Genomic DNA, 19,064 nt, shown 5'->3' with positions numbered 1-19,064 from the left:
AGCATATTTATAACTAATCCAAGCCCACTTTCAATTAACACTATACCACTTCACAGATAATGCAAGTGACAAAATATTAATTCCTTTCTTCCATCTCTTGTATCATTGCTGTCATTCATTTCATGTATACATATGCATATACACACAAACTGATACATTTTTCCTATGATTATTCTGAGCAAACTTACCTGTTAGGCCAATTAAGAGGAAAATTAAAGTTTTTATTTTACGTTCACTAATGTTCTTTCTTCTTTTATGTAGATATGAGTTTCTGACCTATACCATCTTCCTTCTCTGAAGAACTTTTAACATTTCTTGCAAGGCAAGTCTACTGACAACAAATTCCCTCAATTTTTGTTTGTCTGAGAAGTCTATTTCTCCTTCACTTTTGAAAGGTAACTTCCCAGGGTATAGAATTCTAGGCTTTTTGAGGCACCTGGCTGGCTCAGTTAGTGGAGCATGTGACTCTTGATCTCCAGGTTGTGAGTTTGAGACCCATGTTGGGTGTAGAGATTACTTAAAAAATAAATAAAAATTTAAAAATTTTGTTTAAAATTTCTAGGCTTTTTTCTCTTAACATTTTGGAAGTTTCACACTATTCTGTTTTTGCTTACATGGTTTCTGAAGAGAAATCAGATGTATTTTTTTTTTTAAATGATTTTATTTATTTATTTGACAGAGAGAGACACAGCGAGAGAGGGAACACAAGCAAGGGGGAGTGGGAGAGGGAGAAGCAGGCCTCCTGCTGAGCAGGGAGCCCGATGCGGGGCTCGATCCCAGGACCCTGGGATCATGACCTGAGCCGAAGGCAGACGCTCAACCGACTGAGCCACCCAGGCGCCCCCAGATGTATTTCTTATCTTTGTTCCTCTATGGTAAGTTTTTTTGTGTGGGGGGTGGTTTTTTGCTTCTTCCAAGGTTTTTTTTCTTATTTTTGATTTTCTGAAGTTTAACAATAGTATGCCTAGGTGTTGTGAGATTATCTTGGCATTACCTTACTTGGTATTCCCTGAGCTTCCTGGATCTGTGGTTTGGTGTCTCCGATTAATTTGGGGACATTCTCTATCATTGTTGCTTCAGATATTGTTTCTGATTCTTTTTCTTTTCCTTCTGATATTCCCATTATGTATATAGTACATCTTTTGTAGTTGTTTCACAGTTCTTATATATCTCTCTGTCTTTTTGCTTTTCAGTTTTGGGAAGAAAGGAACTAAAAGGAATAGGACAGAAAGTCCCTATTGTCATATGCTCAAGCTCAGAGATTCTTTCTTCAGCCATGCCCATCAGACATTCATTTCTCTTAGAGTGTTTTCTATCTCTAGCATTTCTTTTTTATTCTTTCCTAGATTTTCTCTCTGCTTATATTATCCATCTGTTCTTGCATGTTGTCTATTTTTTTCTTTTAAACTCCTTAGCATATTAATCATAGTTTTCAAATTATCAGTCTGATAATTCCAACTTTCCTGCCATATCTGACTCTGGTTCTAATGCTGTTCGGTCTCCTCAAACTTTATTTTTTGTCTTTCAGTATGTCTTGTACTATTTTCTTGAAAGGCAGAAATCGGGATACCTGAGTAGCTCAGGTGGTTAAGCATCTGCCTTCAGCTCAGGTCATGATCCCAGGGTTCTGGGATTGACTCCTGCATCAGGCTCCTTGCTCAGTGGGAAGCCTGCTTCTCCCTCTGCCTGCTGCTCCCCCTGCTTGTGCTCTAGCTCTCTCTGACAAATAAATAAATAAAATCTTAAAAAAAAAAAAAAAAAAAGAAAGGCAGAAATGATGTACTGGTTAAAAAGAACTGTAGTAAATAGGCCTTGAGAAATGAAGAGGCAGTAGAAGCATGCTATGGTCCAATGATTAGATCTAGTCTTTTGGTAAGCCTATTCCCCTAACTGTGAACTTCATCAGTGGTTCTCAGGGTTTTATCCCCCTCCTTAGCTAGGACAGGATGACTAGAGGGAGCTGGAGTTGAGTATATCCCTTTCCCTAAGTAAGTTCCCTAGATAAAACAGTTTCTCCTGAGGGCAGGTCTTGTTAAGAACAAAATGCTCTGCCATATTTCAAAAGTTACTTTTCCCTCCCCATAACAGAAGCACAAGGGAATTTTTCTCCCAGTATTCACTGTGAGGGCCTGGTAGAGCTCCTGGAGTCAAAACTCACAAAACTGTGGGGCTCCCTTTAGACTGGGTCACTCCAGAGTTTTTAACTCTCAGACTTGTCCACATTGAGCCTCCAGCAATCTGTCAATTACAGTTCAGGTTTTCCTGCAGCAGTACTGCTCCAACAAGTGTGATTCTCTGTATCCACCTGTTTTGCCAATTTGGGTGGCAAAAGTTTGCTCTGTGATCTCATGACTCTGATGGATCTAAGAGTTGGTTGATTTTTCCATTTTTTCTGCTTTTTACTTGTTAGGATGGAAGGGCAACTTCTAAGCTCCTTACATGCTGAATAAGAAACCAGAAGTTCCAACACCATTCTTTAAGATGAGAAGTTAAGCCATTAATCATATATGGTTGTCCCCTGTATGTGAGTAGTAATTTTTCTCTTATTGCTTTTAACTTTGATCTTTGGCTTTCAACAGTTTTACTATGATGTATCTAGATGAGAATCTTTATGTTTACCCTACTTGGGGTTCACTGAGTTTCCTGGATATATATACTGATGCTTATAGTAGCCTGAATAAAATCCCCCAAAGATGTCCACATCCTAATCCCTGGAACCTATGAGTATATTATTTTATTTATATGGTAAAAGGAACTTTACAGATGCAATTAATTAAGGATCTCAAGATGGGGAGATTATCCTGCATTATCTGGGCAGGCCCAATACAATCACAAGAGTCCTTATAAGAGGGAGGCAAGAAGGATGAGTCATAGAGTAGATGTGACAACAGAGTAGAGGTTAGAGTAATATAAGGAAGGGGCCCTGAGCTAATGAATGTTGATGGCCTACAGAAGTTGGAAAAGGCAAGTAAACAGATTCCCTCTAGAGCTTCCAGCAGGAATACAATCTCACTGATACCTTGATTTTAGGACTTCTGACCTTAAGAACTATAAGATAATAAATTTATGGAGTTTTAAGCTATTGCATTTGTGGTAACTTATAGCAGCAATAGGAAACTAATAGTGTTCTTTGTCAAATTTCAGGATTTGGGGACATTATTTCTTTTTTTTTAATATTTATTCATTTCAGAGAGAGTGAGTGCACAAGCGGGGGTGGGGGGGGCAGAGAGGCAAAGGGAGAGGGAGAAGCAGGTTCCCCACTGAGCAGAGAGCCTGACACAGGACTCCATCCCGGGACCCTCGGATCATGACCTAAGCCAAAGGCAGGCGCTTAACAACTGAGCCACCCAGGCACCCTGGGACACTATTTCTTTAAATACTTTTTCTGCTCCATTCTCTCTTCTTCTGAGACTCCCAAATGATAGTACACTTGATATTGTCCCAAGGATTTCTGAGGCTCTATTAATCTGTCTTCAACCTTTGTTCTTTTTGCTATTTTCCCCTAGGTATGAGTCACAGTTTCCTGTTTTTTCAACATTTCTTACACATTTTTTATTGAAAACTGGCTATTTTAGCTATTACACTGTAGCAACTCCAGATTCTCATTTTCTCCTCTGGAGACAGGTAGAGTAGCAGACTTTTAAAATTTAATAACTTGCTTGTACTAAACCTATGGATTTTGGTTCACCCACAGTATGTGGCCACTGAGGTCTCTGCTCAGTTTTTCTTTTTTTCTTATTTTTATTTTTATGCTTGGATTCCTACTGGTGGTTATCTGAATATCTTAATAGTCAACCATTATATGTCAGTATTTGTGCCCAAACATCTCAGACAAATACAGCTTCTACCCTTTGCAGATGGATCTATGTGTGGTATGGGAAGTACGTTCAAAGTTCAAGCAATTTTCAAGTCTTCCTTAGCTTTTCCTTTTCATCAAGCTTTCTCATAACTCCTCTGTAGTTGCGCACTGTCATCCAGGGATCTGTGGATAGCTTGGGCCCTCTCTAGCAAACTATGCTCATACATGTAGCTTTCCAGTCATCCAGAGTACGTGGGGGTTTATCAAGCCTACCTATGGCTGTCTTACTTATAGGACCTGTCAAATTTCTAGCTCGTCTACTGGTTCACTGCTTGCCCAACCAGGGCCACAACCTAAGACTAAGAAAGCTGCTGGGCATGGTTTTTGGTTTTCTCTCTGCTCCAAATAGCTAGCCCCAACAGTAAGACAGCTGGTCACCTGGCTGAACTACTACACTAACTGAGCTGGGGGTATGGGATGGGATGGGAGGAGCCCAGGCAGGAACACCACAGATTCCCATTGGTCTCACCTAACGTTCGATGCGTTTTCTTTTTCTTTTTTTTTAAAGATTTTATTTATTTACTTGACAGAGATAGAGACAGCAAGAGAGGGAATACAAGCAGGGGGAGTAGGAGAGGGAGAAGCAGGCTTCCCGATGAGCAGGGAGCCTGATTCGGGACTCGATCACGGGGTGATCACGGGGCTCCATCCCATGACCCTGGGATCATGACCTGAGCCAAAGGCAGACACTTAACGACTGAGCCACCCACGCACCCCTGTTCGATGCTTTTTCATGAATAAATGCTTTTCAAATTTGTTGGTGTGCCTTTGGTCAATTTCCAGACCTTTGAAATGGTTGTTTTTGACAAATCTGTCCTGTTTTGTAGTTAGTTTTTTGGGGAAATTTGCAACCTCTTTACCATACCAGAAGTCTTCCCACCTCATCCCAAGGACTTAATGGACTTTTTCCTACTGCTAGAAATTAAAACGGATAATAACTGATAATAACACAAACCTAATCAAATGGAAATTCTCTCTCTCAAATCATCCTATCTGAATGCCTTCATAATCAAATACTGCATGTCAATTAGAAACTTTCAAAAGATGGCTTATAAGACGTGATGTGTGGCCAAGTTAAATTTAAAATGTTGGGGGAAAAAAAGCAACTACTATTAATTTCAAGTTTATGGGAAGAAAAAAAAAGATGGGAAGAAAAAAAAAGATACTAGATCACTGTGAAATTTGCTTCTTGTAAGAATTTACATTTTCTCACTTTATCCAGTATCTCTGGCCTGGTGTCAGTAGCTAGAGTTGTCCAACCACATCTTTCTCCTGATACAGTTCAGAACCAAACTTTGTTTCTTACAATTCAGTAATCTTTTTCCCAATAAATTTCTCTTTAAATTTCTTTTTTTTTTTTTTTTAGATTTTTATTTATTTATTTGACAGAGAGATAGCGAGAGCAGGAGCACAAGCAGGGGGAGTGGGAGAGGGAGAAGCAGGCTTCCCGCTGAGCAGGGAGCCTGATGCGGGGCTCAATCCAAGGACCCTGGGATCAGGACTTGAGCCAAAGGTAGATGCTTAACGACTGAGCCACCCAGGTGCCCCACATTTCTCTTGATTTTTACCTAAGATCAAGTTCCAGCTACCATTTTTCTATTAAGATATAAATGACAGGTATGATGATAATTTCAAATTACTGATATGATATAGCAAACCGCCTTTGGAACTAAGCAGACCTAGGTTCAAATACCAATAACCAGACTAACTAGGGAAGTATCTCTAGACAAGTTACTCAATATTTCAGCCAGTTTCCTTATCTGCCTCACACAGTTGCAGGAAGGATTAGAAATGATAGCAATGATCTCTATAATTACTGGGTTATCCACTTAGAAAGTTGGTAGGTAATGTCAGAAAGGGTGAAAAGAAGAAATAAAGAAGGGATGCCTGGGTGGCTCAGTTAAATGTCTGCCTTTGGCTCAGGTCATGATCCCAGGGTCCTGGGATGGAGTCCACATCGGGCTACTTGCTCAGCGGGGAGCCTGCTTCTCCCTCTGCCTGCCACTCCCCGTTTGTGCTCTCTTTTTCTCTGACAAATAAATAAATAAGATCTTTAAAAAAAAAAAAAAAAGGAACAAGGAAAATGGATAAATTAATCTTTCTTGCTATGTCTAGCACTCATGGGTGGCCAAATTAACTATTTAAATTTCATCTCTCCTTATCCACCAATTAACAATGAAGTGACCTTCTCTTTTTTTATCCCCCTTTTCATTAATTGAAACAGTTCTACACAGTACAATATTCTACCACACACAACACACTGAGGAACATAACAGACATTTTCCTACGAAGCTGCATTTACATTTTTTAAACAATTTTTTGGGGGGCATTACTGTCTGAGAAACACTGACTGAGGAAAATTAAGTACCACAGTTTTTAAATTTATATATTGAATTTTAAAAATTCTCTATCTTTTCTTGGAATAGATTCCTTTGGAAACCTTATTACTACTGAATCTGCTAAAATATAAGTTTATACAAATAAACTGTGGAAATATCAGGAAATCCACAAACCGCCCTAAGTCCATCTGAATACAACTTAGAATACCTACCTTTGCTAGAAAATCCGTCTGCAATGTGAATATTCACCTCTTAAACCTGAGTGAATTAGTACACCTGGATTTTCATAAGTCTAGATTCCTTAAACTGAGGCAGTCCAGCATTACAAATGAAATGCAAATCACTATAATTACTACATGGTGGAGCAATGGTGGAGTCAAAATGTTGCCATCATTTATTTCCTGTTCTATAATGGAACTTATTTTCCATTTTGGACCCCAGGTTCCCTACCTATAAAATAAGGAAATAATCCTCATTCTACACACGTCTCAAGACAGTTATGATAAGAGATAAAGAGAGTATAGTTCCTCATATACTATAAAGTGATGAGTGGGGTCCATTGGAATTGCTTACCCCAGCTGCTAGAAACCTCCTCTGCTGTTGCAAGTTTACCTCATGTAAGTGTTTCTCAACCTAAAAATCAGATCAAGAAGAAAGCCCAGAACTGTCTGGTGCCTTATGCCAGAGCTTTTGGAACACCTGGTTGTACCTGATCTGTCCACATGTGGACTCTCTCTGGTGGCTTAAGCCCCTCAATTCTCTGCTTGCTTCCTGTGCCAGACACCAATACTGTTGGATGAATAAGAACAAATGGGCAGCATATGTGAAATGAAAAAACTGAACACTTGTCGCGCCTTGGGCTCCCTCGCGGTACTCCTATCTCCTAGTTCTCAGGAGCTGGAACTTCAGGCCCCAATCGCTATCCAAAGAGTCAGTGGAGAGCAAAAGCTGTAACACTTTTGTGCAACCTACTGGATTGGGCCCTTGGGAGGTGCATGTACAGTATGCACAAAAAGAACCACTATTTGTCACAATTTGTAAATCTTCAGGTTAAGAAGAGAGAAAAAAGCTTGCCCTTTGTAAAGACCCAGCAACTGATAGGAAAAGAGGGACAATGCTGCTTTCAGAAGCTTTTTATACATTACAGAATGCTACAAGATATAATGTCACAATCCTTCATTCCCTTGAAAATGTGGCAGAAATTACTAGATATCCCAACTCCTGCACCAGAGTGCATTTCTATTTCTAATATAATTAATCTTTTACTTATTCTGTGACCGTTTCTAACACACATGATGAGTTTAATGGAGTGAAACAATAATATTACACAAATGTCCAAAATGTACTTTAAAAAAGTAACTTTTAGCTTGTTACCATATATGGCTACTGTGTAAAGAAAAATATTAATAACAATTACTAACTTTTTTTAGTGTTTGCAACTTACTGGGCTACAGACTCCATACCCATGATCTCATTTCCTCCTCATACCAATCCCATGAGTATGATAGTAATTTCCATTTGCTAAATGAGAAAAGCACTTGAAGTCACATAGCTAGCAAGTGGTAGAACAGAGATTTGAACCAGGTATTCAGACTCTAAAGTCCACATTAAGTGCATTACATAGAGGATAAATAATAATATTAGTAATCCTTTAGTTGGAGCCCTAAACAGGAAGAATTTTAATACTGTCTAGATGAATAGATCCCCACATTCAGCTGCAATCACCCAAATAAAATACAAAGGCTTTTATGCAAGAATTGAATGTAAACAAGCTAATTGCTTAATAGGAACTCAGTACAATTTCCTTGATTCAGTTTAGGTAATGTTTTAAGCCAATCTGGACTATAATACCATACTCACAGAGAATTTTGAAGCAATAGTAGTTTCCTAATACACTTTCCAGTTTAACAACTGCTAAGTACTACTCATATAAACCTGGAAAATCTTACATAAACCTGGAAAATCTTACATCTCCCTTCAAAACAATGCTCCCAGTACAAATAAGATCTTACTTGATAAAGTAAAGCTCTAGCTACAGCAAACAAGCTCAAACTACTGGTAAGCAATGTTCCATTAATTCAGTGGCTATCAGCAGACCTCTCCCTCCCACAAAGCAGATGAGTAGACAAGTCTCAGGTTACCATGAACTTAAGGAGATTGGAGGGAGAGCTCAGTCAGAATCTAAAAGCCTTTATTCAATTTCCTACCTTGGTGGGTGGCAAGAAGCTTCCAAGCTAAATTTACTTGCCATTCAACCTCAATTTCTATCCTCATGTTTGTAGCTTTCCAGAATAGATTAATGGAGAGTTCATTTCTGCATTAAAATCTTAACACTACCTACCAAAGAAAGGTCTCATCTGTGTATAACTGGGGTTAAAAACAAGGCAAAAGACCCAAAACAGAGTCACGTATGCTAAGCCCCACATCACCAAACCAAGTCTTAGTTTAATTACAGTCTCAGACTCTTCCAGGAGTGGAATCTTAAACCACTCAGGAATCACCTGGTCAGCATTAGTGAGGTAATCTGATAGACTCCTGCAATCCCCTAAAGGAAAGTGACCTTGCCAAAACCAATCCACTTTTTGCTAGTATAACTTCCTTGTTCCCACTCCCTTCTGCTTATAAAAGTTTTTCATTTTGTACAGCTTCTTGAAGCTCCTTTCTGTCTGCTAGATGGGACGCTGCCTGATTCATGAATCATTGAATAAAGCTAATAAAATCTTTAAATTTTGGGCGCCTGGGTGGCTCAGTCGTTAAGCGTCTGCCTTCGGCTCAGATCATGATGATCCCAGCGTCCTGGGATCGAGCCCCGCACCGGGCTCCCTGCTCTGCAGGAAGCCTGCTTCTCCCTCTCCCACTCCCCCTGCTTGTGTTCCCTCTCTCACTGTGTCTCTCTCTGTCAAATAAATAAATAAAATCTTAAAAAAAAAATCTTTAAATTTTACTTACTTGAATTTTGTTTTTTAACATTGGGTAGGACTAAGAAATGACATTATTGACCTTAAGAAGGACAAGACAAGCCCTGGAAGGGTTAACTATGAGAGACAAGAGTTTTGGCTGGAAACTACCAGGAGGACCCAGATCTACATTCTTCTTTAAATCAATGTACAAGAAATTATGGGCTACATTTGACCATTTGAGGGCATCCTAACTATGCAAAACTACATGGAACTCACTTCAAAGTCTCTTCAGAATCATCCCCATTCTGTGTGTGCTCCAGTCCAACATTTTACTGCACCATAAGTATAAGTGAATTTTTAAAATTGGCTTTTCTGTTGCCAAAAGGGAAAGAGATCTTTTTTCCTCTCTCCTTTTTCTTAGAGCATTTCTTTGAATAACCTAGTATTTATAAAACTTTCCTCTGTCCTTTGATATGTATGCAAATCTTTTTAAAGGTTAAATAAGCTAGCTGCAGGACTCAGGAAGGTTTTTTGAAGGTCCTAGAAGCCATCTCTTTTAAATGTAAATGCCCAGTAAGACAGCGCCCCCTCTCCCAGTCACGGTAGGAGTTTAGCCTACACACCTCTAATCTCTGCACACCGAGATTAGAGAGGTTTTACTTTTCTTTCAGATAAAGGCAATTAATTAGTACAGATGGCCACCCCAATTACCAGGTGAATTTAGGAGGAACTGTGAAAGCATGTACATCAAATGGTGCTGTCAAGTGTTCTTACAAGATTACTATTAATCTTGAGACTGTGTATGTAATGAATTGTAAATGGTAGAATTTCGTTTTTGTTTTTGTAATCTCATTAGCAGAATACTTGTGATGTATCCCAGTCTGGGTTAATGCTTATTCAATAATAGAACTAGTTTCTTTCATTCCACATTTGTGGAGACCATTTCTAAGGTGGGCAGATCTTAACTTTTCCCCAACATAAATGTGGAGAAATTTTACTCCCTGCTGGGTTACCTCACTGTCACTTTCCCCACTTTGATGGCTCCCTCAATACATGGAAAAAAAAAATTCCTCGAAGAGTTTTTTTTAGGGACTTAGCCCATTACTGTCATCTGAGGGACAGATCCTCCTAGACCATTGCCTTTGTGACACCTCCACTTGGATTATTTCAAAGACATCTTTTTCGAAACTGAACTCATGTTCTTCCTCTGGGGTTTCCTATCACAGAAGCACAAGCCAGAAAATGAAGACTTGGCCCTAACACCTTCCTTTCCCTTCTCATCCCAGAGTGAAAATATTACCAAGCCCTGCTGATCTACCTCCTAAATAGCCCTCAAATCCATTGACTTTTGCCTCCACTGAGGAGCCAAAGTGATCTTTCAATAACACAGACCTGCTGATACTCTCGTGACTGAAATTCTTCAACGGCTTCCCACCATTCTTAGGATAAGCCCTAAATCCTTGGCATGACCTATGAGGGCTGCATGGTCTGACCCCAGCCTAACTTTTCAACCTCATCTCCCTGACTCTCCCTCCCTCACTGGCTTCCAGCTCCAAATGGGAGCTTAAGCTCCATGAGGGCTGAGACCATGACTATTTGCTCATGCTGTATCCCTAGCCCAGTGCCTAGCACATAATAAATGCTAAATAAATATATGTTGAAGAATAATGTTGACAAAACAACTGAAGCACCTTAGGGGCACCTGGGTGGCTCAGTCAGTTGGGCGTCCGACTCTCGATTTTGGTTCAGGTCATGATCTCAGGGTCATGGGATCTAACCCCACCTTGGGCTCCACTCTCAGCACAGGGTCTGCTTGTCTCTCTGCTCCTCCCTCTGCTCCATCCCCTGCTGGCGTTCTCTCTCTCTCTCAAGTAAGTAAATAAAATCTTTCTTAAAAAACCTGCAGCACCTTAAATGGAAGGCATATAAAACATTAAATTATGCTTGGCAAAGGAACAGAACGTCCTTATACGTTTGTATCCTAGGTGGCTAACATAGGGTGTGGACCATAGTGGGGCTATAAAATGTTTGTTAAATCATTCTGCAAACCAGAGACAATATGATGAAACAAAATATTGGCACTCAGTGTCTATTTAGCTTTGTAGTACAAATTACCAATGCCAACTAAGTCTCCCATTTAGGTATTTATCTCTCGTCTCATCCCCAATCCCCATCCTGTGGGCAACCAGAGGTCTAACCACATGTTTGAAGAAGGAGGCTGGACTCTAATCAGAGCTGGAAAACAGATATGGTTTGTGGAGTTGATTATAAATTCTGAGAAGCAAATAAACCAAGACTGGGGTAAGACCCCTATCTACATTTTGTGTTAGACTTGGGCAACATTTGCCATCCTTTGGCCACACAGTAACCATAAGACACAAGCTCCTCCTATTCTCGAGGCTTCACACATGCCCTTCCCTCCCCCTGGTAACTCTTCACCCTTCTCTTTGCCCAATTTAACTCCAGCTCAGTCCTTAAAGGTCTCAGATCTGAGTATTTCCTCAGCAGAGCCTCCTCTGTCTCCCCTCACTCTCTCCCGCTGCCAAATGGCCCCATTACACATTCTCACAGCACCCTCTACCGTCCTCTATAGCACGCACCACAACTGTAATTAACATTTAGTTTGTAATTCTTTTTCTGCCTATCTCCATTGTTAGACTTAGAAGCAACCCGACAACAGGGACTGTGTCTGTTTGGGCCATCATTGTATCCCCAACACCTAGCACATCGCTGGTAGAGAGTAGGTGTGTTCTGCTAAATGAAGGAATGAATGAAATACATAGATAAACACTAGCTTTTGGAGTACATAGAACTGGCTCTGCCCTCACTAGCTCTGTGCCTTTGGATACATTTCTTACCATCTCTGAGACCATTTCTTCCTCTATAAAGATAACTATTCCTACTTTACAGAGTTATTGTGAGAACTGAATAATCCAATAAAATGCTTAGCATAAAGTCTGGCACACAACACTCAATGAATGTTAACTACTTTCATTACGGAGAAAAAGAGGAATGTTTGTTAGGGAAGATACATTCCATGCTCTTGACTAAACACAAACATAGCTCCCTTTATACAAACATACAGTTGCAAATCTGAATAAAGTATTTTAAGTACACTATAGGAATGTATTATCTAATAACCCTGAAGAAGAGAGCACAAGCAGTAATTTCTTTCACATCAGCTATAGCAACTTCTTTCAAGATATGTGTCCTATGGGGCGCCTGGTTGGCTCAGTTGGTTAAGTGTCTGCCTTTGACTCAGATCATGATCCCAGGATCCTCGGATGGAGTCCCGCATCAGGCTCCCTGATCAGTGGGGAGTCTGCTTCTCCCTCTTCCTCTACCCCTCCCCCCTGCTCATGTGTGCTCTCTTCTCTCAAATAAATAAAATCTTAAAAACAAAAAAAAAGATATGTGTCCTAAGGCAAGGGAAACAAAAGCAAAAATAAACTATAGGGACTACATCAAAATAAAAAACTTCTGCAGAGTGAAGGAAACAATCAAAACTAAAAGACAACCTACCGAATGGAAGAAGATATTTACAAATGGCATATACAATAAAAGGCTAGTGACCAAAATATATAAAGAACTTATAAAACTCAACACCCGAGAAACAAATAACCCAATTAAAAAATGGGCAGAAGACATGAACAGACATTTTCCAAAGATACACAGATGGCCAACAGACACATGAAAATATGCTCAACATCACTCATCATGAGGGAAATGGAAATCAAAACTGCAATGAGATAACCACCTCACACCTTTTAGAATGGCTAAAACCAAAAACACAAGAAATAAATGTTGGCGAGAATGTGAAGAGAAAGAACCCTCTTGCACTGTTGGTGGAAATGAAAACTGGTGCAGCCACTGTGGAAAACAGTATGGAGGTTCCTCAAGAAATTACAAATAGAACTACCCTATGATCCAGGAATCGCAATACTGGGTATTTACCCAAAGAATACGAAAACATTAATTTGAAAGGATATATGCACCCCAATGTTTACTGCAGCAGTATTTACAATAGCCAAATTATGGAAGCAGCCCAAGTGTCCATCAACAGATGAATGAATAAAGAAGATGTGGTATATATATACAATGCACTGTGTGTGTGTGTGTGTATATATGATACATTCTGTATATATATATGTATGTTGTATAATATATATGCATATTGCATACATATATTGTATAATATGTATATATACATCTATTATATAGTATTCTTATTGTATATATGTAATATATTGTGTGTGCGTCTGTGTATATATATACATCTACGTAATGGATTGTACATATAAATTCAATTCAGCCATAAGTAAGAATGAAATCTTGTCATTTGCAACAACATGGATGGAGCTAAAGAATAAATGCTAAGCTAAAGAATAAATGCTAAGCAAAATGAGTCAGAGAAAGACAAATACCGTAAGTTTTCACTCGTGTAATTTAAGAAACAAAACAAACGAACAAAGGAAAAAAAAAAGACAAACCAAAAAACAGACTCTTAACCATAGAGAACAAACTGATGGTTATGAGAGGGAAGTGGGTGGGGAGATGGGTGAAATAGATGAAGGGGATTAAGAGAACACTTAATCTTGATGAGCACTGAGTAATATACTGAATTGCTACATCACTATATTGTACACCTGAAGCTAATATAACACTGTGTTAACTACACTGGAATTAAAATTTTAAAAAATAAGAGAAACATTTTTTTTAGATTTTTTTTATTTTTATTGACTTATTTGAGAGAGAGAGTGAGTGAGAGAGAGCACAAGCAGGGTAAAGGGCAGAGGGAGAAGCAGACTCCCCGCTGAGCAGGGAGCCCGATGTGGGACTCGATCCCAGGACTCTGGGATCATGACCTGAGTTGAAGGCAGACGACTAACCGACTGAGCCACCCAGGCACCCAATAAGAAAAACATTTTTAAATAAAAATTAAAAGAACCCTCAAATAGATGTTTATAAATAGCCAAGAATCTTTTTGGATGTGAAGTGATCATGCATTTATGTGATTTGCACACTCTTGTATACAGTGTCAGGTTCTTTCAAAGCAAAGTACATTATCAATCCATTATTGCAGGGCAGCAGGGTTCCAGACCTGCACTTCAAAACCTAGGGACCTAAGTCCAGCTGTGCTGACCTTGGCCCAGGATATGCAGATAAAACAACAGGTTTTTGCCTTTAAGTGCCTTCCCTCCCAGTAGGAAACTCCATGCCTTAATGAGAAAAGGTCCCTTCATTCCAGTGTTCTCCAGCATCTGAGGATAACCTTTCTCTCCCTTCCTGGTGTATTCTATATTCCCCAAGATACCCCCCTTTAACACAGTTTCTGTTCTCTCTTAGATTCTCCAAATTTAGACACATCATTCCACCTCTCTGAGCCTCAATTTCTTCATCTGTAAAAAATGGAACTAAAATAGTACTTCCCCGGGCACCTGGGTGGTTCAGTCAGTTAAGTATCTGACTCTTGATTTCGGCTCAGATCATGATCTCAGGGTTGTGGGATAGAGCCCTGTGTTGGGCTCTGCGCTGAGTGAGGAGTCTGCTGAAGATTCTCTTTCTCACTCTCCCTCTGCCCCCCGCCCAAGCACAGGCGCGTTCTCTCTCTAAAATAAATAAATAAATCTTTAAAAAATAAATAAGATAGTACTTCCCCCTTGGGTAAATGGCTCAGTATATGCCATAAAATTAACACATGGTAACTACTGTTTTAGTGTTTCTACCAGATCCCTAATCAATCTACAATCCAGAAAAAAATTACAACAAAGATCCTTTCCAATGGTATAAATTTTTTTTTCAAAGTCTGTTTTCTACAATAAAAGAAACCTTGCACCCAGGAATAAAAGGAATGATCCTAAAGAAGCTTCAAATGTTGCAAAGGAGGGCACCTGGGTGGCTCAGTTGGTTAAGCATCTGCCTTGGGCTCAGGTCATGATCCCAGGGTCCTGGGATCGAGTCCCACATCGGGCTCCTTGCTAAGCAGGAAGTCTGCTTCTCCCACTGCCTGCCACTTCCCCCTGCTTGTGCTCTCTCTCTCTCACAAATAAATAAATAAAACCTTAAAAAAGAAAAAAAAAAAAACGTTGCAAAGGAAAATAATAGAACAAATTAGGTGGTCTTCTGTTTCCTGAAAAAAATTAATTCAGCAAAACATAATTTATCCATATCCATCTTTATAATGCCTCCTTTTAAAGCGAGCCCTATTAGGACTACATAAACTACAGTCAACTGCTAATCTGGAAGCCTCACCACACTGTCTTTGGGGTTAATAGAAGGTCAGCCCAGAAAATCCCAGCAAGAAGAAGCACTCAGCCTTACTGGTCACTCCTGACCAAGGCTCAGTCATGACCCTACTTCTTCCTCCCATATTGGCTCCTTCCCATCATAAGCCTCAGGAGAAATAAAAAGCATCATTACCTTAGGAAAAGTTGAGAGACCCTCTGTATGTTCATAAGCTATATTATGACAAGGCTCCAGATTACCTTTTAAATATAACTTCTTTCACAAGGACCTCTTCAAAGGCAACCCCTGTACTAGAAATGAGTAGGTTTTACACATAGGCCTAGTTCTAAAAGTCTGCCTCCCCCACGTATTTGTTGTGTGTAATCTCAGCTGTCATAACTCCACTGAACGCTTATGATGATACCACCCACTTTACTCTTTTGTGGTGAAGAGTAAGAGAGATATCTACAAGAGACACAGTCATAAGTTAGTTCCCCTCCCTATCCTTCTGAAGAATTAGATCAGTTTTACTAATTGTATCTCTGGACCGCCAAGCTAAGGATCCCCTGCTCCACCTGCCACTCCTTTAGAAACCGGCTTCCTCTTTGTTCTCCTCACCACCAACCCCCCTCCCTCCACCTCCACACAGGTTGGAAGACGCGGAAAGCACTTCCTGGGAAGCCCACTACAAGAATCAAGTACTAGCTCACTAAACATAGGTGTATATGAAGCCCAGAAGTAACTTCTCAACTCTCAAATCACTATACGAAGGGAAATTAAAAGAGAATTCTACAGATACCTTTTATTGGGTAACTACTATGTGCCAGACACTGGGGAGGGGGGTGCATTCTACAGGCAATCTCCTTGACGTTTCACAACCACTTCACGAATATGGGCGTCTTATTCTCAAAATTACTGTTGAGTACCCAGGCGCCAAGAATTTAAGACATTTGCCCAAAGACGCACAAGCAGGAAGCGGCGGAGCAAGGACTGGAGGAGTAAGATATCTAAACAGCCCCCTGCTGCGGGTGCTCCACAGTCAATACTCTCCCCTGCCTCGTGAAAACGGGATCTCCTTTGCTAATCCTGGGTCTCTAACGCCAGGCTTTAGTGCCACCAGCCTCTAGCGCTCGAGCCTGGGTCACGCCCGCTGCCGCCGGGCTGCCCGTCCGTGGGTGCGGAATCGGGGAAAGCGACAGGCCCTCGCCCGGGGCGCACCCCCAGCGCTCCGCGAAGCCTGGGTGTGTCCGCCCTTTCCAGCCGCTCACACCGCCACAGGGACGTCAGCGAAGGCGCCAGCTGTCCAAAGAGAAAGCGCCAGAAGCAAGACTCGAGTGTAAGCGCCGGAGCTGAATCTTCCCTCAGAGCCGGGGGGCGGCGGGCGGCCAGAGGCCCGCCCAGGGACGCGGCGTGCCCCTCAGGGTCCGCGGCCTCCGCTCGGCCTCCAAACCCGCTTCCCTCCCTTCGCCGGGGCCGGGAATGCACTCGAGTCGGGATACGGCCGCGCGCCTCGTTCCGGGCCCGTCCCTCCGCCCCTCGCCGCCGAGGTCGCTTCCTCCCCAGCCCCTACCTGGTCGCTTCCGTGACCATGGTCAATCAACTTCGTCCTCCCGCCTCGGAAGTGACGCAAGACTTCGCTCGCCCCTCCAGCGAAGCTCCGTCCAATCCCGGTCCTTGGGCTGCGCGTGCGTGTCGGGCGTGCGTTCCTCGAGGTGCCGGAAGCATGCGCAGGAGTGCGAGGTTTGAAAGGCCAGCTCCTACCTAAGCGGCTTCCCTCCCTCTTTCGGAGGGAAATTCGGAAGCTCGTGGTTTGGGTTTCGTGCACTCTCTCGGTGGCGTGTTGGGCTGGGGGTAAGTGGTTGGTGCACTGGAGAATGTATGCTCCAGTTATCAAGACATTATAAATTATAAAGACATAATGAAAACAGCGATATATAAGAAGATCAATGGAAAAGAAGAGGCTAGAAACAAACCCACAGGCATGTAGGCATATTTTTTCTCCACAAAGGAGCCACCATAAAGCAATAGGAAAGTTATTTTCATTAAATAGTGCTAGATCAATTGAATGCCGATAGGGGTTGGGGGTGAGTAATGAGCCTTGACCCGTATCTCGTACAAAAAATCAATTCAGAAGTACACCTAAATGTGAAAGGTGCAACTCTAGAAAATAACAGCACAATATTGTGACCGTGGGTTAGGGAAATGATTTTTACCAGGGCACAGAAAGTACCAACCCTAAAGGGAAAGGTTGATAAATTGGGCATCCTTAAATTTAAGACATCGAAAGACAGAAGAGAGTACCGTGCAAGGAATAGAGTGGAGAAGATATTTGCAATACATATATCTGAGAATAATTTTTATTCAGGATATATAAGTAATTCTTGCAAGTAAATTTTTTAAAAGATCTGAAGTGGTTGAAGTGGAACCATGGGAAGAGGATGTTGAAAGAGAAACTGAGAAGTCTCATAGTTCAAAATTCAAGAGATGACAAAAGTGTGTAAGTTGAAAAATCTCCTTCCTGTTCTCCAGGTACCCAGTTCTCTCCCCGGTAGGCAACAATGCTATTAGCTATGTTTGTCTTTCCAGAGCTATCTTATGCATCATCAAGCAATTATGTGTACATTCAGCATTCTCCCCATTGTCCCTTGTTGTACAAACAGCATACCGTAGCACTGCTCTGTACGTTGCTTTTATTCACTTTAGTCAATTAATTTTCATGGAAATCCTCACAAGTACTCACAAAATCTGGAAAAAGGAAATTGTATTTCTGTTAGTTATCTTTTCAAATAATATGTTTACTATGTTTTTCTTAGACATTTTCACAGGAGTTTGTATACCCTCCTGCCTCCTGTCCACTGTTCTGGAAACTCTAGACTCCTTTTTTTTTTTTTTTTTAAGATTTCATTTATTTGAGAGAAAGAGAGACTGTGAGAGAGAGAGAAAAGAGAAAGCAGGAGCAGGGCAGAGGGAGAGGGACAAGACTCCCCACTGAGCGGGGAGCCTGATGCGGGGCTCATTCCCAGGACCCCGAGATCATGACCCAAGCTGAAGGCAGACACGTAACCAACTGAGCCACCCAGGCACCCTGAAACTCTAGACTCCTGCTTGCTAGTTCCCAAAGTGTGAATATCCCACTAACAAACCCACTATGATCCTGAGTCCTTACTGCAAGACTGAGCCAGTTTCCTAGGGTTAATTTTCTAAGCCTATCATCCATCCCTTTAGCCAACATAAACTTCAGTCCTACTTGGAGTCGTTCTGGAAGCAAGAATAAATTCCAATGTTTTTATGACCAATTTGAGTTGGATCTTCTGTCAAATGCAAGTATAAGAACTCTAACTTCCCAGCCAGGATATTATACAAATAGACCCCATGGCTTTCAATGAAAACGGGACAGGGGACTTCCTAAGAAGACAGAATAGACATGCTATTCCTATTGCTAAGTACAACTAAAAACCCTGGACAATATATATTTTTAAAAGCATAAGAAGTATCTGAAAAGTAGAGGGAAGGCACACTGGTTAGGGACCTTGGGACTGAAGGAACAACGTGGTGAGTTCCCTGGTTTTGGTTTTGGTTTTTATTCTTTGCCTCATTACCCCAAACTGGATACTAGAGGTGCAGGCAACCTAGAAATGCCAACATGCACAAAGTCCCCCCCAAAAAGCCCGCTGCTCTCTCTAACTAGAAAGACAAGGAAAAGGGCAGCCTTGGAAGACAGAAAACTTAAACAATGGCTCT

The 19,064-nt window shown here is 41.1% G+C and overlaps 1 protein-coding gene across 1 annotated transcript in view; it reads right to left on the bottom strand.

Annotated features, from left to right (window-relative positions):
• DHRS7B (dehydrogenase/reductase 7B) overlaps positions 1 to 16,986 on the bottom strand; it is a 59,639-nt gene extending 42,653 nt beyond the window's left edge. Inside the window, exon 1 of the mRNA XM_036101866.2 lies at positions 16,894 to 16,986. Within this exon, the coding sequence (XP_035957759.1) occupies positions 16,894 to 16,913 (20 nt within the window). The 5' untranslated portion in view covers positions 16,914 to 16,986. The remainder of the gene's footprint in view (positions 1 to 16,893) is intronic.
• Positions 16,987 to 19,064: the final 2,078 nt, after the last annotated feature.

The sequence above is a fragment of the Halichoerus grypus genome, chromosome 2, assembly GCF_964656455.1.
Source record: "Halichoerus grypus chromosome 2, mHalGry1.hap1.1, whole genome shotgun sequence".
NCBI lineage: Eukaryota > Metazoa > Chordata > Mammalia > Carnivora > Phocidae > Halichoerus > Halichoerus grypus.
Note: the sequence above shows the minus strand (reverse complement) of the source record. Positions and strands in the feature narration are given on the sequence as shown.